This window comes from Phasianus colchicus, chromosome Z (genome assembly GCF_987193195.1).
Source record: "Phasianus colchicus chromosome Z, bPhaCol1.hap1.1, whole genome shotgun sequence".
Taxonomy (NCBI): Eukaryota; Metazoa; Chordata; class Aves; order Galliformes; family Phasianidae; genus Phasianus; species Phasianus colchicus.
In genome coordinates, this window is record NC_143476.1 from 47770668 (window position 1) to 47792780 (window position 22113).

The window sequence follows — 22113 nt, forward strand, 5'->3', positions numbered from 1 at the left end:
CATCATAGAAGGCCACCAGATTGGTCAGGCACAATCTGCTCTTGGTGAAGCCCTGCTGACTTCTCGAATCACCTCTTTATCTCTTGTGTGCCTTAACATAGCTTCTAGTAGGATCTGCTCCATGATCTTCCCAGGCACAGAGGTGGAGCTCATTGGCCTGTAGTTCCTCGGGTTTTACTTTCTCCCTTTCTTGAAAATGGGAGTAACGTTTCCCTTTTTCCAGCCACCAGGGACTTCACCAGACAGCCAAGGATGATTCTTTACTGAGTGGATCAAGGAATTATTCAAGGATTCTTTGATCAGCGGTTTAATCTTGTGGCAGGAATAAAAGTATTAGGTCAGTGTTAGGTCTGTTGCCTATGAAATGTTGGAGTGAAGTGAATGGGTTTTAGCCTAAAAGTATTCTCTAAAAAACTTCTGTTACTATGCTACAATAGGAAAGAGTTAGGAAAATAACTTTTTCTATTACCTTGGCAGTTTTGAGGGAGAAGTGCTTTAAAAAGGAAGTGTAAGATTATAGAAATTGGTTAAGAAACTGAAATCAATTGTACTAGAAATTCTTGCAACTTTTCATTAATTTTAAATTAATGTAACTGCTATATTTTAATCCATTTGTATGAAATGTATTGTTGAAACATTATAGATTTCTGTAAGTATCTTAAAAGAAGTATATATTCTAAATGCAGGTCAGAAGCCATAGTCTGTTTTTGTTCTAGGATTGTTTTTTTGTTGTTTTTTTTTTGAGGGGAGGAGGTGTTGAATCCATTTTCTTAATGAGTTTGAATAACTTAAAATCTAAGAATTGCCTTAGTTTAATCTTAATGGTATGTTTTCTTAGCAGCAGTTCTACAGATTTTTAAGTCTACAGCCTTTCCTTTCAAATTTACTTTTTAATGGCATGCCAAGTGAGCAGGATTTCAGTGTATCATCATCTTGTTACATAGGTAAAAGTATGCTTTTAGACAAAGTTGTAAAAGCAATCCCAAACATTAACTGCTGAAATTGAAATATTTTAATTGTGCAATTCCTATATCTATAACTATTATAGTAGGTATTGTCATTGAGTTTTGTAAAGATCCTTTCAGTAACAGAACTCTATATAATAATGCAAATATAAGGCAGTTTGCAGCTTTGTATTACTCAAAAGTCAGTTCAGATTTATGAATGCCAATTTTGTTTGCTTTTGAGGTTCTTGTAAAGATTTTTGTATGCACTTTGAATTACTAAGGTAGCAATTGTTAAGAGTTCTAGCATTTTGCTGCAGCATGCACTTGACTGCAATTTCAGGTGTACACTGACTACTCAACTGCCCTGTCACTCTCTCTTCAATTGCAGTAAATCAGAAAGTTCCATGGAATGTTTTAAAAGTATCTGATATTATAAATGCTACTTTATGTTATTTATTGGGAAACATGCAAATGTGTGCCTCATTGACATACACAGAATAACAAAGATAAAATGAGACACTTTGGTGTCATATAGATATTCTTTTATTTTTATTATTTTTTATTTTTTATTTTTAATTTTATAGCACAAATTAAGTCCAGAAAGATACAAAAGAGGAACATAAGCCTGCTTAGTTTTAAGTCAGAGTTAAAATTTTAACTCAGCTGAAGTCTGATGTATTTTCCTGGTATTTTCATTCTTAGGGTAGAGAAACATGAAACTGTTTTTTTGTTTTTATTGATTGTTTAGTTGAGAAATTGTACTTGTCTCAGTGTAGAAGTTTCTATTTAGATAAATATTGTCTGTTACTGTAAAAATGTGCATCCTAAGTACTTCTTCATATTCCAGTAAAAGAAAAACAAGGACACAGTAAGAAAACAACATAACTACCATACTTTGTGACACAGATGAGAAAATAGAAGTACATGTCAGATGAAGTGTTAACCTAGCTTTATTGTTTATTAATATGAGAAGAAGAAACACCAGTGCAAAGAGCATACTTAATGAAAATCTGCTGTGTAATTTGACTTTTTCTTATGATAAAAACCTGTGTTTTCCTTGCAATCTGTGGAAAATGAATGCATGAAATGATCAGTTTGAACCATTAATGTCTCAAAGTAGACTTTTTTTTTTCACATGGCTATATTTCACTTCTAAAAACAAATGTACAGTACTGCATACGGTTTGCTAACGTGTGTGAAATGTCACTTACAGGTGCTGACCTTAAAGAAAGAGCGAAAATGCATTCAAGTGAAGTTGGTTCTTTTGTCTCAAAAGCAAGAGCAACTATTAATGAGATGGGTATGTAAAATATCCTTTGAACAATGCTTTTAAAATATAATCTGTAAAAGATTAGATCAACATGCTTGGTTAATACTTGATAGGTAGTAAGATGTCCACAAATATTTATACTGGTAAGTATGAATCATCATGCATTACTTCTTTAGAATTTGCCCCAAAAAGTTGGATTTGATTTTTTAGAATGCTGGAAAAAAAGCTAAGTCTCAACTGCACAGAGATAACTTGCCCTGCTGTTTCCATAAAGGATGAGTTGTTCTGTGACATTCAAGTGCTTTGGACTTTATTATTGCATTTTTCTGTTCGGTTTAGTTAATACAATCTTCCATTACTGTATCCCAGTGCAGAACCCAGCGTTTACCTTGGTTGAGTTTCATGCCATTGCTGGTTGCCCAGTGTTGCAATTTGTCTAGATTCCTCTGCAAGGCCTTTTGTCCAACAGCATCTCCCAGTTTAGTGTTAGTAAACTTGCTAAAGTTTACTAACACCGCTACACTCCAGCATTTAGATCACTAATAAAAATACTAAATAGAACTGGCCCTAGAATGGCGTTGAGGAGCACCACTAGTATCTGACCAGCCAGATGTAGCCCCATTTGCAGCCTGTTGACTTCTGCAGTTCAGCCAGTTCATCATGACGTGTAGAATGAATCTGTTTATCTCGTGCTTTGATGATGTGTCCAAAAGGATGCTTTGGGAGACATTATCAGAACTGTTACTATAGTCCAGAAAGATGACATCTGACACCTTGTTTTCATCCACCAACCAGGTGATCTTAACGTAGAAGGAGATCAGATTAGTAAGGCAGGGCTGTGCTCTTTAAATGCCTTGCAGTATCCCCCAGGATAATCTTTTCAATAACTTTCTCAGGGACTGAAGTTAGATGACAGATCTGTAGTTTTCTGGGCATACTCTAATGTACTTTATGTAGCCAGGTATAGCACTGGCTAGCTTCTAGTCAGCAGGGCCCTCCTTGGGCTCTCAAAACCTTTTGTAAACTGTTGAGAGGGGTCCAGTCAGTCACAGCATCAACTGACTCCCTCAGTACTATGGGGTGAATCCCATCAGACCCTGTTAATTTATGGACAATCAGCTGATAGAACTGTTACCTTAGAGTTTCATTCACCGCAAATGAAAAGTTGCTGCTCTCCTAGTTATGGTCCACCAGCTCAGAGTCTGCACTACTGCATATCAATCAATAATATTAAATAGTGAAGCAAAAAAGGCAATAAATACCACAACGTTTTCTTCCTTGTTTTTTAGGTGACTATCTTCATGAAGTATCAGTCAAGTGTATTCTTTGGAACTCCTCTTTCTGTTAATATGCATTTCTTTTGGCATAGAAAAACCTGTCAGTAGTTTGGAATTTTATTTCAAATTGATTTGTACCAATTTTTGATGGATAGCAGTTATTCTGTAAACTACACTAAATTCTCCATCAGATCATTGCATTTCTACAGCTATACTGATCAGTTACAATATAACTGTTTTTGAAAAGGGCTTTGCAAATTCTTCATGAGAAAGAGAAATAAACTATACAAAGTTTGAAACATTTATTTCAATGTACTTGATTTATATAAGCAACATGTTTCATTTCTTGAAATTTTGAGATTTTCTGTTGTAAAAAGAGTATCTATAAAACATTTTTCCTTTTTAAAACTGAATTCTAACTAATGGCTGTAGAATTGGAAATAGAATAAAAAGAAAAAAAAAAAAAACAGAAACAAAAAATCACACACAAAAAAACCAAGAAAAACCAAACACACTGCAAAAAGAAAACGGTGAGAAATACGTTGTTCCTCAGGAGGGTCTATCTGTGCCTAATAACATTAGGTCAGATCTTGACTTGGCTGAATGTTAATGGGTGAAACCGGTTTCTTTTCACAACTAATTGAAAGAGTACTAAAGAATAAGTCTTTAATTAGGTGCTTCATGGAGATATTTGTATGCCTGATTATTTAATTGCCTTTCAAATGAATTAGAACCTTAAGGCTTGTGTTAAAAAAAAAAAAGAAGTGAAATATCTAGAAATGAATTAATAATTTCCTCCAGTGAGCACTGTTTCATGCTGCAACTTGTCCTTTTATTGGAAAGCAAGAAGCAACAGGTTGTTCCACTTAGCCACTGTGTAAGATTTTTAGGAGGATTTTGTAGCTGTAAGTTATTTCTAATCCTTTCTTGGACTGAAGTTACTGGAAATACTTTATGAGCTGTCATTAAATAGGGGCAATCAATTGTTTGTTGTTTTTTTGTTGTTCTTTTTTTTTTTTTTAAGTGAGAAAATTCCTGAGACCTGAAGAAGTATTCAAATTAGGCATTTTGGCATTTTTCACTAAATGACTGGGAAGAGTTTGATGCTTTATGTTACTTCTAATTTCTAATAAGACAGTAAGACGATCTTCAACTTAATTAAAGTTCCTCTGAAAGTGTTTTAAATACTGAGTAAGAAAATTGTCAGTGGTACCTGAAAGTTTTATAGGGGGTGACTATGCTAACAGTGAATATATTGAAATTTGGAGTGTTTTCACTCATGCTCTCTATAGTCTTTTTGTCAAGAAAGAGGCATGAAAATATGAGTAAATAGCTTTGGTACTTTAGAATGTAGGTCATTGAAATATCTGGATAGAAAAGTTTGTGCAAGTCTGTATGAGTGAGTAACATCTAATAGACAAAACTGCAGATTGGAAAAAGAGAAAGAATTTGAACATGTCCCTTGCTCGATGCTGAAAGAACATTTTATTTTGTATAAGTGAAATAATAATAATAAGTTTTATTTTGTATATATGAAAGATTCTTGGGCTTTCCCCCTCTCCTCTCCTCTCCTCTCCTCTCCTCTCCTCTCCTCTCCTCTCCTCTCCTCTCCTCTCCTCTCCTCTCCTCTCCTCTCCTCTCCTCTCCTCTCCTCTCCTCTCCTCTCCTCTCCTCTCCTCTCCTCTCCTCTCCTCTCCTCTCCTCTCCTCTCCTCTCCTCTCCTCTCCTCTCCTCTCCTCTCCTCTCCTCTCCTCTCCTCTCCTCTCCTCTCCTCTCCTCTCCTCTCCTCTCCTCTCCTCTCCTCTCCTCTCCTCTCCTCTCCTCTCCTCTCCTCTCCTCTCCTCTCTCCCTTACACCCCCTTTTTCTATCCCTGCTTTAAAACTCTAAGTGAACAGTCAGTAGTTTTTTTATAATGGCTAGATGGTATCTGTCCATCTTCCTGTTTATTTTTACACAAACAAACTAATGGCAATTTGTTGTTCAGGATTAAAGAAGGAAAATGAGATATCACTTCTCATGTTTCATTTCAGGTCATGTATTCATACACATACATGATATGTACATAGGTTTTTCAGCCTTTTCATATATTCCTTCTGTATATGTATTTGAGATATTGTTTTTTTGAATACATTATGCAAAAAATATGAAGGCTGCTCTGAAAATAGTGCCTCCTATTTTATTATGCTGGCCCACAACATCTGGGGTGGATATTAGTGGTGTGGCAGTAGAAGTTGAACCTTCCCACTCATATCTCATTACATTTTGTTGCCATGTAACACATGGCAGTCAGACAAATGACGTCTGACTATAAGTGCATATGGATCAAAGGTGTGTCATTGAATTCCTCCATGCGGAAAAAAAGGCACCCAGTGACGTTCATTGATGTTTACTGAAGATTTACGGAGACCAAACAGTGTTTGTGAGCACAGTAGTGGGTGAGTGCTGAGTTTCAGTAGTGGTAACTGCAGTGTAAAAGACATGCAGAGTTCCAGTGGCCGTGCTCAGCTGTCACGGCACAAAACGAAGAGCATCTCAATCAGTTCTTTTGCATGAATCAGCAGATCAAAACCAGGCAACAGAAACTGAATATTGGCTTCAGTATGTTGGAAATGATCGTTGCAACGTTGAAATGTCAGAGTTTGCTTCAGGTGGATCCAACGAAGGCTCACCCAGGAATAGAAGGACACCACATTCAAGTTTCTTGGGACCTGTTGAAACAGTATGAGGCTGAAGGTGACAGTTTTCTGGATCATATCATTACTGGTGATGAGACATGGTGTGTCACCACTACGAGCCAGAGTCAAACCAGTAGTCCATGGAGTGACGGCATAAATTGCCTGCAGTAGAAGAAAGTTCAAGATGCAGCTCTTAGCAGTTAAAGTGATATGAACTATCTGTTCTGATAGACAAGAAAGGGATTATCCTTCTAGATTTTCTGGAATCTAGAGAAATGATCAACTCTGACTGCTAAATTGTGATGCTGACTAAACTGAAGACTTCCAATGTCAGGTCAGAGGAAGACAGCCTTTCACTTGCGCACCAGGCCCCATACCAGTTTGAAGACTCCACGCAGCTAACAACGCTGACTATTGAAAAATAAGTGTATTGTAGCTGAGAATTTGCTTTGTCAAATAGTAAGTGGTGTCTGCTGTAGTTTCTCTGGAAATTAAAAGGAGGCATAACTTTCAAAGCAACTTACATACTTACATTTATTGAACTGATCTTTTGCTTTTCTGAGAGATTTTTGTTGGAAAATTTAAACTGTTGCTCCTTTCATTGGAAGTGATAGAAAATATGTAAAAAGTGCGTTTTATAAATGGCAAATAGATTAGATTGGTGCATATGGTGTGATGTTATCTGTTGCCCTTATGAATAGAAGTGAACATTAATTTTTTAGTGAGAGGTTCTCACTTCTTCTTTTCTTTTTCTGAAGAACTTGTCTGGCATTACAGAACCTAATTTTAGTAGAGCTAGTGGGTTTTATTTGCATTGAATTACTCACAATGAATTAGTGCACTGAAAAAAAAAAATAGTGCTAGTTTTCCTGCCCAGTAACAATCAAAATGTTGTGAGGTGTTTGCAGGGTAAACAATTTTGTAGTGACTATTTGCAATTGCAGAATGGTGCATAGCTAGGGAACAGTATTTCAAGTTTTCCATCTTGTTCTTTGTTCTATCCAAGTTTAATGCTGTTATCTCATTTAAAAAGTGTTCTTTTTGCTTTTCAGAAATAGTTCATGTTTTGATACTTGTATTTGTTTTCAGATGTCTAGTAAGGAAATGTGTCTTCCTAATAGTATTTTCAGTAAGAAGAATCTTAATTTATCTCTACAGACAAAATACAGGAAAAGCTAATTACATCTTGAACAGCTGGATAAACTTAGCTTTTTTGAATTGACATGCCTTGGCTTTCTTCAGTTCCTGTCAATTTCATTATGTTTAAAATCCTTACACTAGTGATTTTGTAAAACTCTGTACCATCATTTTGGAATACAACCGCAAATACAACAATTTTCAGGAAATTAAAAGCATGCTTTGCTTGTCTGTATGGGATTAATTTATGACTTCTTGCTAAATTTGGGTAAAGCATTAAGACTGCAGTAAATATCACTTAGTATAAAAATAAGCACTTTAAGAAAGCTGAAAATATTGTACTGAGCTGTTAATTGCAGTTTTAGACCTTTAAGTTGAAAGGAAAAAAAATCAAAATAGGATATATTTTTAGCAGTGGTTGCATCTGCTAAAATTATACCAGAGTTGTGTGGGTTGTTACGTGTTGGTTTTTTTTTCCTTTTTCCTGCTTTGTTTTCCTTCTCCTTCCTTCCTCCTTTCTTTTTCCTTTCATCCTGCTTTCTTCTTTTTTAAATACTAAGAGTAAGACTATTTGTCCACTACCATATTCAGTCTTGAGGCTTTTTGTTACTGATGGTAGACTGGCTTTACTAAAAAAAAAAAAAAAGAAAAAGAAAAAGTAGGAGAGAAAAACATTAATAGACCTCTTGGAACCATGTCAAGAAATCAGGCCTGATTAAATGAAATAAAATCTTACTGACTTCCAGAATCCTCATTTTCTTTGCATTTTGGTGAGAAAAATGCTCTTGTTATGGATCTGATCTGTAAATATGTTATTTGTTATCACTGTCAATTACATCTTGTTCTTTAAGCTGGCTGTGGGGTCTGGTCTATGTTAGTATTCTTATATACTATCTGTTTAGAGTTCAGTTGCAAAATAGCGAGAGGCCACCTGTGGAGCTGAATGTGATAACCACTGTTCACCAAAATAATGCAGTCTGTTTAACAGACAAAAAAAGAAAAAAAAAAGAGAATTTTCATAAATAATTTGGACACAGCAAATATTTGTGATTATTCAGAGTGAAATTTGCTTCTAACCCCTAGTGAGTGAGAAGCACCATTAGTTACCAGAGCCCATCAGTACTTGAAGTGGGTTATTTGCATTGACTATAGCAGTTCCAAAGGGGCTAGCACATGGCAGCAGAACAGGACAGGGTCCGGACCTGTGCTCATGCTCTTCTATTGTTTCTGGGCTGAAGGAAGGGCTGAGTTGGATCGTATCTCCTTATCTGCTGGAGTGTCCAGAGGAAGGCCACAAAATAATGTGGGTGGGCTGGAGCACCTCCCCTACAAACACAGGCTGAGGGAGCTGGGCTTGTTCAGCATGGTGAAAAGAAGGCTGCAGCCTTCCAGTACCTAAGGAAGCCTATAAACAGGAGGGGAGTCAACTCTTTGAAAGGGTAAGTAACAGCAGAACAAGGGGAAATGGTTTTAAGTCGAGGGAGGGAAAGATTTAGGTTGGATGTCAGGGGAAAGTTCTATACAGAGAGAGTGGTGAGGTGCTGGAACAGGCTGCCCAGAGAGGGTGTGGATGCCCCGTCCATCCCTGGAGGTGATCAAAGCCAGATTGGATGGGGCCCTGGGCAGCCTGGTCTTAAATGTGGAAGTTGGTGGCCCTGCCTGTGGTGGGGAGTTGGATCTTTATGATCGTTGAGGTCCCTTCCAACCCGGGCCATTCTGTGATTCTGTGAACATAGACATAAGTACCTAAGTCCCCCAGGTGAGGTAAAAATCTGGAAATCAATTTTCTTGGGACTTCTAAAAATCCCAGTTAAGTTGTGGCCATACTTGATAAAATATGTCCATTTGGAGGGAAAACACCTTTCAGGTGGAGTTAAGTCTGAAATAAGCAGACCTTGCTGTCTTTTACTTGCTTTTGTTTTATGAACTGTGTTTCCTGTTGAATGCTTTTTATTTTATTGAGAGCAGACACAAACCTGTATTAACAGTCTTTTTTTTTTTTCCTCTTTACAAATTATCTGTCAGTCTTGGTTTACCTAGGAAGAATTATTTTGCTCATCCTTTAGAGAATAATCTACTCTCCAAAATTTTTTTTTTTTTTTTTCTACAATTCATGATTATATGTTCCTGGAAATTCTTAGGTTGTGCCAAAATTTACATGTTATAGGTGTTTTGGAGACAAGTTGTCTAAATATGATCTTACAGGTCCTAAGAGTGGAATCAGAATTGTTTAAGTTTCATTTGATTCCTGATCTGCTAGCACCCTACTTTTTTTGTGGTAAAATCTTAATAATAGCATTGGTAACATCGGTGATTGGGATTGCTCAGCCTGGAGAAGAGGAGGCTCAGAATGGTTTTATCGTCTCTACCTGAAGAGAGGGTGTAAAGAGGATGGAGCCAAGCTTCTCTCACTGATGCCAGCACCAGAAAACAGAGGGTGCAATTTGAAGCCCAGAAGGTTCCCTCTGAACATCAGGAAGCACTTCTGTGCTGTGCAGATGATGAAGCATTGGCACAGGTTGTCCAGAGAGGTTTGTGGGATCTCCACGTTGGAGATCTTCAGAAGTGGTGTTGATATGGCTCTGGGTATCCTGCTTTGGGTGTCCTTGCTTGAGCAGGGACTGGACTAGATTACCACCAGAGGTCCCTTCCAGCCCTTAACTGTTCTGTGTTATATTGCCCTATTTCAGAAGCCTCAGAAACTCAAATAGTACAAAGGTTTGGCTAATATTAAAAGTCCTAGTACAGTAATAGAAACTCCAAGGAGAGTTGCTGATTACACTCCTTACTTTTCCAGCACCTGAAGGTATTTTGTTCTCTGTTAAGATATGTCAAAAACATACGAGTCAAATATAATAAAAGGCTGTTCCCTTATAAATTGAATTTTATCCTCAAAATATAAAATACTTATTCTTTGCTCTGATAAATACTTCTTCTGTGATAATTATTTTGTATGTGTAAGTTTCCAGTTTCTCAGGTTCTTAGTTGCTGTTTAAAGGATAATGACCATCACCTGCATTTTGACATTTATTTATTTCATCAAGAACACTTCAAGAATATGCTTGAGTTACTAAAATATGGTTGATAGGGATGTGTTAGAAAACCTTGGACTGTGTGATTAATGTTCCATAAATTTTTATCAAGGCTTTTCAAAAGGAGGGAGACAATATCTCTATTTTCATTTGAAAAAAAGAAATAAAATACATTTTACAGATTCATATCAGCTACATAGAATAGTGTTGTGTGATAAAAAATGTACTTAATTCTCACATTAAATTCATTCTTTACTGATTGTTGTGCTGTGAAATTTTGCCTCACAGACAAGAAACAGAGGCAGGTGTCCAACATGTGACCAACAAATTTACCTTTCTTCCTGCACTGTAGAGCCACAGAATGAAAGAATATCATGAATTGGAAGGAATCCACAAGAATCATAGATCTCAACTCATGCCTCCACAAAGGGCTACCCAAAATTTCTGAGAGTGTTGACTAAAAACTCCTTGAACTTCGCAGCTTGGGGCCACAACTAGAGCCCTGGGGAGGTGTCAGTGCTTGACAACCATCTGGAGAAGAACCTTTCCCTAATCCCCAGCCTGACTCTCCCTTGATACAGCTCCATGCTGTTCCCTTGGGTCCTGTCTCTCTCAACAGAGAGCAGTGCTCAGGGCTGTCCCTCCACTCCCTGTGAAGAGCTGTAGGCTACCATGAGGCCTCCTCAGCCTTCTCTGCTCTGGGCTGAAAAACACAGGGACTTCAGCTACTCTGCACACACCCTGTCCTCCAGACCCGTCCCCATCTTTGTAGCTCTCATTTAGAAGCTCTGTAATAAGAAATTCTGTAATAGTTTTATTTCCATTTAATATTGTGACACCCAAATCCACACCCATTGCTGGAAGTGAGGCCACGCAGCGCAGAGCAGAGTGGACAGCCCCTCCTCTTGCCTGGTGGCAGTGGTGGTACTGATGTATCCCAAGATACAGTTGGCCCTTTGGGCTGCCAGGGCACACTCTGACTCAGATTCAACTTGATATAAATCAGAACCTCCGGATCCCTTGCTGCAGGGCTGCTTTTCGGTCATGTCCTCCAATCCATACATATAAGCAGGGTTGCCCCATCCCAGGTGCAGATTTAGCACTTGATTTGTTAAACATCATGGAATTGGCGATTGACCAGTTTTCTATCAAAATCTCTCTGCAAGACCTCTCCACTCTTGAGGGAGTATCATCTGCAAACTTAGTCATGCATAGATTTTTATGAGAGTGGTGTATAGACTCTTGTTCGTTGTTAGTGAAAACACATAGGTAAGTAGTGGTAGTGACTATGCTGAAAGGTAGTGTTTTGTAGCTGAGGAATTCCTCTATTAAATACTGTTGTTGTGCCCTTTATATCTGTTGTCATTTCCATGCGAATCATAGAATCACAGAATGGTTTGGGTTGGAAGGGACCTCTAAGGTCGTCTAGTTTTCCAACTCCCTGCTACAGGCAGGAACACCTCCCACTACACCAGGTTGCTCAAAGCCCCACCCAGCCTGGCTTTGAATGCTTCTGGGGGTGTGGAGGGGAAAATTCACAACCTTGCTGGCAACCTGTTCCAGTGTCTCACCACCCTCACAGTAAAGAATTTTTTCCTATTATCTAATCCAGATGTACCATCTTCAAGTTTAAAACCATCTCTCCTTAGTCCTTTTGCTACATGCCCTTTTAGAAAGTTCTTCCCCAGCTTTCCTGTAAGCCTTCTTCAGGTATTGGAAGGCTGCTGTAAGATTTTCTGGGAGCTTTCTCTTCCCTAGGCTGAAAAGCTGCAGCTCTCACGGGGAGGTGCTTCAGGGAAGGTGCTTTAGCCCTCTGACCATTTTTGTGGCTGTCCTTTGGACCCACTTCAACAGCTCAGTGTCTTTCTTGTCCTCCAGCCCAACACAGCTGGACACAGTACTCCAGGTGGGGTCTCATGAGGGCAGAGTAGAGGGACAGAATCACCTCCCTTGACCTGCTGCTCATACTTCTCTTGATGCAGTAATAAATTGAATGCATTGCTTTCAAAGTGACATAAGTATATGCTTGCACATTTTTATTCTTAAGTGTGCATATTTGTGATACTGTAACAAATCATACAAATATTATATGTCTTGTCATATATATTTTATCCTGTTTTAGTCCCTTTTTTTTCTTCAGTGCTACTTCAGGTAACCAGTGCTTACGTAACACTAACCAAATCTGTCTGTGTTTACTGGAGGTAGATACAGACAGGAAAGGTTGAATGCTATCGTATTGAGGTCCAGTGAGAAGGACTTTCAGATTCTCTCTTAGGGAGGAGCAGATGTATGCTATGACTTGAAAAGGCATTAACTGGGAAACTGAATGAAATACACAAATCAAACATGAAAAAGGATGAAAAATTAGCAGTGTCGTGTATGACAACCAGCCTCAGGCATCGTAGCCTCCCTGTGTTGCTGAAAATGTAAAAGGGAGATTCTAACTTAGTATTTCTCTTGCTACTTTTCTTTTTGTTGTCTGTTCATTTAAGTGCAGATCCTACTTAATATAGTTGAAGACTGCTAGCATTCTGAACTTATTCCTGGTCTCTTGGTTGTTTTCCAGGAGTGGCTTTGATTTACTGCTTCTCTTGACGTTGAATTCATTTAAGATACCCTTTGAATGAGTATTGTCTGTTTCCTAAATAGACAGTGCTGTCCTTGCAGAGCTGAAACTAGGGGTTTTGTCAAATTACATTGAATTGTTTTTCATTATAAAAACACAGTGCTAAACTCTACCATTATAAAGCCAATGAATGCGGTATTAAATTTCTCTACTTAGATGTTATTTGCTATTTATGTGACAGCTTTGCTTCCACAACAGTTAATACACTTTTTTTTTTCTTCATAATAACAACATCCTAAAAATGTAGATATATAAAATTGAGAAATGAGACTGGAAAAGCAGAGGAGCCGATTGTCCTTCTTCACAGATTTGAGAATTTAGAATGGAACTGGCTTTGCATTTTCAATTCATTGCTTTGATCTCTGTCAGTGCCATAAATTAACATAGTTTCAGCTGTGGTTTAGTTTTTGTTCTGGTAGTAATTCCAAATACTGGTCTGTGAAAAAAAGAAACTGTGCTCTGGGCACAGGTCTTTAATTGTCCTTCAAAAGAACATACAATATAGAGAGAAGGGTTATGTTTGATCACATAATTTATTGAGATTGACATAGCTAGTTCACACCTTGACTGTTAAAGCTGTCTTCCAGTATGCCTGCTTGTCTTCCCCCTTTACGTAGTCATGTTATGTATGTTTAATAATTTGGGAAATTCCAGCTCATCTTGCTAGCATTTGAACTTGTATGTTACAGGCCTGTTAGTCTAACTTCAGTACCTGGGAAGATTTAAAGAATACATGTATTGTCAGGCATAGTGAATTCTTGCCTTAATGATGTGTTATCTTTCTAAGAGAAAGGTGGATGAAATATTTCTGGATTTTAGTAAGGACTTTGTTACTGTTCTTCATGGTGTCCTTCTGGACATACTGTTCAACTGTAAGTCAAGCAGGTTGATGTTACACAAGGTTATGAATTGGCTGAATGGCAGATCACAAAAGGTTGTAGTAAATGAGGCTTCATCTGGCTAGTGGCTAGTCACTAGGGGTGACTCTGCTATTCCATTGCATACTGTTCCTGAATGGGAGTTGCTAATTTTTTTAGTTCTTTTACTTTCCTTGTCTCAATTTCTAGTCCTGTATCTAGATATGATTGTTATTAAAAAGTAGCAGTTCTTGATGTGGTACAGAAAACATTATGCTCTGTGGTATCCAGGAAATTCTAAGCTCATTGTTTAGGTGTTGCTACAGGTTTCAACTTCAGAACAGCATGTTCAAATCTTGTATAGCACAAACATTTTGCCTAGATAATGTGCTGGTTGTTGAGGTTGGCTGAAGCAGCTTTGACAGTATTGCAGAGAGAGAGACTGTTTCCTCTGCAGTGTTTGTTGGGCGAGCTGATTGAAAGTATTGCGTAATACATTTAAGGTAATGTAGAAAAAAAAATATTTTTATATTGGAATAGGGAAAGTACATTTATGAAATGCTGTTGAAAATAGACGTAAGAAAAAAATCAACATGCGTTCAGCTAAAATGACCCCACTATAAGGGGTTTTCCTTGTGTCAAACAAGAATTTTACTGATAATAAAACGTGTTATCTTCGAAGTGGTTATTGAGCGAGTAAACAATAAACAAATGAAAATTATGTCCCATTGGAGTCCCAGTGCTCTATCAGAAAGAAAAAAATTCACATAGAATGTAAAAATATAACTGAAATAATTTATCCCTGGCATCCTTCTTTTGCATTGTAAATTCATGTACTGGAATATGAGGTAGGCTATTTGTATGAGGGGTAAGTTCTTAAATTTAGAAAGGATAAAATGCACACAGAAAGAAAATAGTTTTCATTTTTCTTATTGCCAAAGCTTGTTTCTGTTTGTACAGAAAGTTCAGACATTTAAGGTTTATTTCATTTTTCTTTTACATAATAAAATAAGAAGGCACATGAAGAAACTGAGAGGTCTGTTTATAAACTGAATTCTATAATTGAAGACAAATGAATTGTCCAAACAATCTTATATAGCATAAAAATGTACAAAAGAAAGTTGAGAGAGCTGGCAGTAGAGAACTGTTACTGAACAGTTTTATAAAAATGTGTCTGCCATTCCCATTATTTTCCCAATTTTTGCTATTGTCATCAGGGATACAAAACACACAGTGCCCTTTACTTGTCAACAATCATGTATCAAATAGAAATTTTTTAAAATTAATAACATACTATGCCTAAATAAAGTGTGAGAACTATTTTTCTAATTCATTAACAGTGATCTGTGAGTGATCATTAGAGGAAACTGGGACATAAATGGTATTGTGGTATTGTGTGAGATGGTCTTAAGAAAACTCTATAGCTAATGTTGTAATAAAGGGAAAACTTTACACAGCTTTTTTTTTTCTTTTCTTTTTTTTTTTTTTTTCTTCATGAACTTTGAAGGTATTAAAGCAAAGATAATCATGTTGAAATAAATCTACCAACAGTAGCAGTCTTTCTGAAGCATAAGAACCAGAGGATAGTGAAAAGCCTAGTAACCAGCAAATATATGAAAGAGAATTGTGTATATTCTAATGCATATATAGACCATTCAAGCTTAAAAGTGTGATCGTGCTTTTGCATACAGAAGTATTTTCCTGCCTGTTTTTTAAACATGTTAGTACATAAATGACTTGGAGTAACATTTTTTTTCTTTCTTCTTTTTGAACTTATGACAGGAAAAGCTTTGTAGCATTTCATGACTTACTGTTTGATCAATCGTCTTTGCTTTCAAGACAACAATTGCAGTCTCTCTTAGCCATCTTCATTTGTTGCTACAAGTACTGATTGATTTTCATTGTGTTGTAATTACCCTACAAAAGGAATGAGAGTGCTTGCTTAACTGGAAGCACAAGTAAACTTTAATTGAAGTGACTTGGTATCACATTCTACAAGAAAAAATCCATGCCTGAAACATAGCTACCGTTTTAACCAAGTGCAAAGTTTATGTTCCAGGTAGGGAGTTATTGTTCTTCAGGAAAAGAGCTGCAGATATGAAATCAAGATTCAGTATTCTGTTGCCAAGCTTCAGAATTGTGTTTCTGACTTACTCTGACAAAATTAACTTATGTGGAAGTGTAATTACATAATTCAAATGTGCCTATCATAAAGAATATTTCAGTTATCATAGTTCCCCATGGATTTCCTCTATTGGCCTCTCAAGGTGTATAGTATTATGCATGTTTGTTGTTCTGTCAGGAAAATTCTGAATTATATATTCATGAGCAGCATCATAAAACAGTATAAAATACCTGGGTAGTGAACAGGTGGAAGAGAAGTCTATATGGAGTTAGAGAATATAAATATATAAGTGTTAACTTGTTTGACTTCATAATAATTATCCATTCCAGTTGTTATAGCTAGTTAGCATATACTTTTAAGTAATTGCTAGTAACTACTAGTATTTATATTTGTGGCCTTTTGAAGAATCTTTCGCAACTTCTAAACTAGGAAATTTGCAGCTTGGCTTAGTAAAGGAACTCTATAATGGAATAGATATTGAACCTTTTAACATTGCAGTTGTAAGAGTCAGCCTGTAGACTTGAAATAGTGTGTTCTTTCTAGCTATTGTTTCTTGAAGTATTGTGTTTAATCTACCACCAGAACCCTCAAGATCTTTTCTGTAGGATTGCTCTCATAGAATCATGGTATCATAGAATCTTGCACTTGGTCTTGTAGAACCTCTTCTGATTTGCATGTGCCCACTTTTGAAGCTTCTTCAGGTCCCTTTGGATGATTGTGTTAACTTCAGTACTGAGCTTGGTTTCAATAGCAAACTTGCTGAGGATACACTTGATCCCACTGTTAATCTCATTCATAACAGTGTTGAAGACCACTGGTCCCAGGATGGACCCCCGGGGGATACCATTTCTCAGTGGTCTCCATCTGGACATACAGCTGTTGACCACAGCCTGGGACCATCAAACAAGTCTTTATCCATTGAATAGTGCAGTCTTCAGATCTGTATCTTTCAGATTTTGAGATAGGAATATGATGTGGGACAATATCAAAAGCTTTGCAGAGAAAAAGACTGTTCAGTAGTTAATGAGAAAGTATCAAATGCAATTCACTTTCTTTTCAGAGGCTACCTTTTATGGCTGTAGTTCTATACAGAGTTTTTATTGAATTATTTAGAGGACTCTATAATTAGATAAGATCCTGGTCACTAGAATGCAGGTAACTTGCACTTTCCTTTGAGAATGTTAGTGTCTGCAACATCTGAATTGTTTGTGTGAACTTTGTGACACACACCTGAGAAACTGTTTCTTGGTTGAATTTTCTGGATCTAACTTTTGTGTTCTTAGGCTGTCCTTTCATTCATCATAAAATCATCTCCAAACAGAAAGCAAATCCTCTTCAGATAGTCCAAACTCTGCTTCTTTTCAGGTAGTCCCATATATATGGGGACTCCAAAAGTAGTGCCTCTTATTTTATTATGCTGATCCATGATATCAGAGATGAGTATTGATGGTATGGCAGCAGATGTTGAACCGTCCTGCCACTATTTCATTACATATTGTTGCCATGTGACAGATGGCAATAGGGGGGCAATCTGACAAAGGGCAGCTAATATGGAAGTGTGTTTGACGCAGCGAGTGTCACTGAATTTCTCCACGTGAAAACAAAGGCTCTCACTGAAATTTATCAACACTTTATGGATGTTTATTGTGACCAAACAGTGGATATGAGCACAGTGGGTGGTGTCTTTCAGCAGTGGTGACAGCGATATAAAAGATAAACCAAATTCTGTAGCAGGGAGTCTGCTTTCCAGGGGACTGGACTCAGTGATCTCTAGAGGTTGCTTCCAGCCCCTGCGATTCTGTGTTTCTGTGATTCTGGATTCTTCAGGGAACTGCTTGGCAGGGTGACATAGGATAAAGCCCTCAGGAGAAAAGAGACCCAAGAAAACCAGTCAGTACTCAAGGGCATCTCCTCTAAGCGCAGGAACAGCGCATCCTGAGAAAAAGGAAGGCAGACAAGAATGCCAGGAGGCCTCTGTGAATCAACAGGGAGCTCCTGGACTTTCTTAAGCTCAAAAACGAAGTCTATAAGGAGTGGAAACAAGAACAGGTTACCTGGGAGGACAACAGAGTAGTTGTCCTGGGATCAGGTTAGGAAAGCTAAAACCTGGACAGAATTAAATCTAGCAATGGACATAAAGGGGAACAAGAAAAAACTCTACAGGTATATCAGTCATAAAAGGAAGGCCAGGGAAGATGTGGGCCCTCTCTGGAAGGAAACTGGAGACCTGGAGATCACAGGGATAAAGAGAAAACCAAGGTGTTCAGTGACTTCTTTGCTTCAGTCTTCACTGGCAAGGGCTGTAGCCACACGGCCAATCTAGAGAAAGCAAAGGTGAGAACTTGGAGAAGGAAGATCTGCCTGCTGTAAGTGAAGGTTTAGTCCGAGACCACCTAAAGAACCTGAAGGTGCACAAGTCCACGGGACCCAATGAGATCCATCCACAGGTTCTGAGGGAACAGGCAGATGAAGTTGCCAAGCTGCTGTTCATCATACTTGAAGAGTCATGGCAGTCTGGTGAAGTTCCCACTGGTGGGAAAAGGAGAAACATAACCCCCATTTTCAAAAATGGGAAAAAGGAACATCCAGGGAGCTACAGGCCAGTCAGTCTCATCTCTGTGCCTGGCAAGATCATGGAGCAGATTCCCCTGAAGAACTTGCATGGAAAATAAAGATGAGGTGGTTAGTGGTAACCAATGTGGCTTCACCAAGGATAAGTCATGGCTGGCAAACCTGCCATGGTGGCCTTTTATGATGGAGTTACAGTGTCAGTAGATAAAGAAGAGCAACTGGTGTCATCTACCTGGGCTTGTGCCAAGCATTTGATACTGTCCCACATGACATCCTGGTCACCACACTGGAGAAAAATGGATGTGATGGATGCACCTCTTGCTGGATAAGGAACTGGCAGGATGGCTGCATTTGGAGAGTTGTGGTGGGCCGCTCAAAGTCCAAGAATAGACTGATAATGAGTGGTTCCTCAGGGATCACTGCTGGGACCAGCGTTATTTAACATCTTTGTATGTGATATGGACAGCGGGATCGAGTGCACCTCAGCAAGTTTGCAGACGACACCAAGCTGAGTGGTGCAGTTAACATGCTAGAGGGAACGGATGCCATCCAGAGGGACCTGGATGTGTTTGACAGATGAGCCCACGCCAACCTCATGAAGTTCAACAAGATAAATGCAAGGTCCTGCATCTGCATCGAGGCAATCCCAAGTACAGATACAGGTTGGATGGAGAATGGCTTGAGAGAAGCTCTGGCAAGAAGGATTTGGGGCTATTGGTTGATGAGAGATTCAGCATGAACCGGCAGTGTGCGCTTGCAGACCAGAAGGCCAACTGTATCCTAGGCTGCATCAAGAGAAGTGTGAACAGCAGGTCAAGGGAGCTGATTCTGCCCCTCTACTCTGCTCTCGTGACACCCCACCTGGAGCACTGAGTCCAGCTGCAGTTGGGTCCCAGAACAAGAAAGACATTGAGCTGTTGAAGTGGGTCCAGGGAATGGCCACAAAGATGATCAGAGGGCTTGTCAATGGCTTATGGGCTGATTTGGCCCCATTCTGTGACTAGTGGAGTGGAGGAAACTGCTGATCCACACCTCCAGAAAAGAGGATAAGGGAAAAAGGGTAGAGAGATGCGTCTGAAAACAAAACAGAAGCAATGATCTGTGGAGAATCAAAATGATTTACTAAATAGGATATCGGAATGCAAGACAACACTCTATAATATAATACAATATTAGAATTGGAGCCAATAAATCAAATATAATGAGAGAGTGTCCAAAAGCTGAAAGCCTTACTCTGATGCTGAGTCGAGACATGCTATTGGGTGGAGCAGCAGGGAGGAGAGCTTGGTCTCATGACCTTGCCGGGGGCTTTATCTCCCCTCTGGCTTATTATTTGGTGTTCTTCATATTACACACTACAGTAGTTCATTGGAATCCTCTTGAGTGCTATTTACTCCTAAACTACTACTTAATGCTGCTTATTTATTCTTGTATCCTTTTTAGTAATTTAATATTCCTAAAATTTGAGTGCTAACAATTTAGCGAAGTCCACTGGGCTATTCAGTTTTTGTTATGAGGTAATTATTCACCCTTTTTACCCCCTTTCTCTGAGCAGCATAGAGGAATGGGGAGTGGGAGCTGTGGTCCGTCCATAATGCTTTGTCTCTGCCGCTTTTCCATGGTCACTCTCTGTCCCTCCTCCACATGGGACCCCCCCATCTGATGCTGTTTTTCCCAAACTGATCCTTCTTGGGCTTCCCACATGCTGTAGGTCTCCTGTGCGCCAACACAGCTTCGTACTGTAGGGCCCACCCTTCAGGCACTGCTCCACATGGGTCCCCATGGGCAGCATCTCTCCCAGTCCTCCTCCCCTACCACAGGCTGCTCCCCCTGGGCTGCAGCTCCCAGCTGGAATGCTCCTGCAGGAGTGCCCATGGGCTGTGTGCCCTCCAGGCCTCATCCCCTGCTGCTCCATGGGCTCCTCCATGGCTGCACGGGAAGATCTGCTCCATATGGTGCCCACAGGCTGCAAGGAACTTCTGCTCTGCACCTGCAGCTCCTCTGTCCTCCTCCTGCACCTGGGTGCCTCCAGGACTACTTCTCTTCCATTTCTCACCCCTCTGTCCAAGCTGCTGTTGCGTAACAGTTCTCTCTCTCCTATATGTGCTCTCTCAGAGTGCACCCAGCATTGCCCATGGCTCAACTCTGGCAGTGGTTCCTTGTATTATTTTATGAACTGTTTTTTTTTCCCCTGTAGTATGACTGTAATTTTTCCCTGTAGTGTGATGAAAATGTAGTGGTATTTCAGAGATGTTCTTTATGAGACTGATGGTAAGTGGTACTTTGTTTTTCCCCAGCTAATCTTCCAGTACCAACTATTGCTGCAATCGATGGAATTGCGTTGGGTGGTGGCCTGGAACTTGCTTTAGCCTGTGACATAAGAGTGGCAGGTAAATTTGAAACTGTTAATTAAACATAGGATTATTAGTATTGCAGAAGGCTTAAGTAACCTTTGCCTGGACAATAGTCTTACAGAAATAATTTGTTTTCTAACATTGTTTATGACCAATTACTTAAAAGAGATTTAGCAGAAACTTGTCTGAAATGTTTGCTAAGAATTAATTTCATAACACTGAGCACTGATAGAGTATTTTTTTATTACTTTTTTTTTCTTTGCTGTAACAGCATATTAGTAATGTGAGAATTATTACTGTACAGAACTTGCCTTGCTGGGATATTTAATAAAGGCAGATCAGTTAAATCTATTAGAAGATTTTTCAAAAGAAAGTGCTTATGTTTTGATTGTTGTTCTTTATTAAGGAAATGTAACAAATTAACATTCTTGCAGGACATTATTACATATTTTGCAAATTGTTTTTCTGTAGACTGTACCAACAACTCACACTTTTATTTTTTTAGCCTCTTCTGCTAAGATGGGCCTTGTTGAAACAAAGTTGGCAATCATTCCAGGTGCAGGTATGAAATTTTAGCTGTTGTTATTGTGCAGAATTAATCAACATGTGCTCTTGGTATTTGATTTCTGTCTGTAAACATCAGCTTATTTTCATGTCTCCATTAGGGATCATTGGCCTGTTTTTTAACTGACTGCCCATGTTTATTTCTAAAAGTTAATTAAGAAATGTTTTACTCATTGCAAGGGAGTAGCACTTTTATTTTCAAAGTTAGATTAAATAAAAAATTAAGTGATTCTGTAAGAGAAATTCGATGCCTTGATCTGAAGGCTGAGTAATTTTGTTGAAGGTCAGACTAGGCAAAAAGGTACGATTAAATGTCAGTGTACAATAACAGTAATTTAATTAATGATCCACTTTTATGTGCTGTCTGGTACTTTAGATCGTATATTCTGTTTTCATGCTGCTTGTGAACTGAGTGTAAGGAAGTTAAAAACAGAAAAGATAAAGGGAATAGATCTTTTGTCTTGCCAAAAAATTGTTGCTGGGTTGGTTTTTTTGGTTGTTTGTTATGTTTTTAATGTGGAAGGCCAGTTCACTGGCTTTTTCTGGATTCACGATGAATTAAATTTAATAAAGTTACAGAATAACTAATATTTGTTTAGGGCTTTATGTTATGAAATCTTGTGTTTGGATTTTTCTTTTAATTCTATGGTTAAATAATTTTCATTTAAATTAACATA

The 22113-nt window shown here is 38.4% G+C and overlaps 1 protein-coding gene across 3 annotated transcripts in view; it reads left to right on the forward strand.

The window, feature by feature from the left end:
- Positions 1-22113, forward strand: part of AUH (AU RNA binding methylglutaconyl-CoA hydratase) — a 112531-nt gene that overhangs the window by 36370 nt on the left and 54048 nt on the right. For 2 of the 3 annotated variants that reach the window (XM_031610510.2, XM_090132712.1), the window contains 3 exons: positions 2161-2247; positions 20816-20908; positions 21378-21434. In XM_031610510.2, coding sequence (XP_031466370.2) covers positions 2161-2247; positions 20816-20908; positions 21378-21434 — 237 coding nt within the window. The remainder of the gene's footprint in view (positions 1-2160; positions 2248-20815; positions 20909-21377; positions 21435-22113) is intronic. The other variant, XM_090132711.1, reaches the window with a different exon arrangement.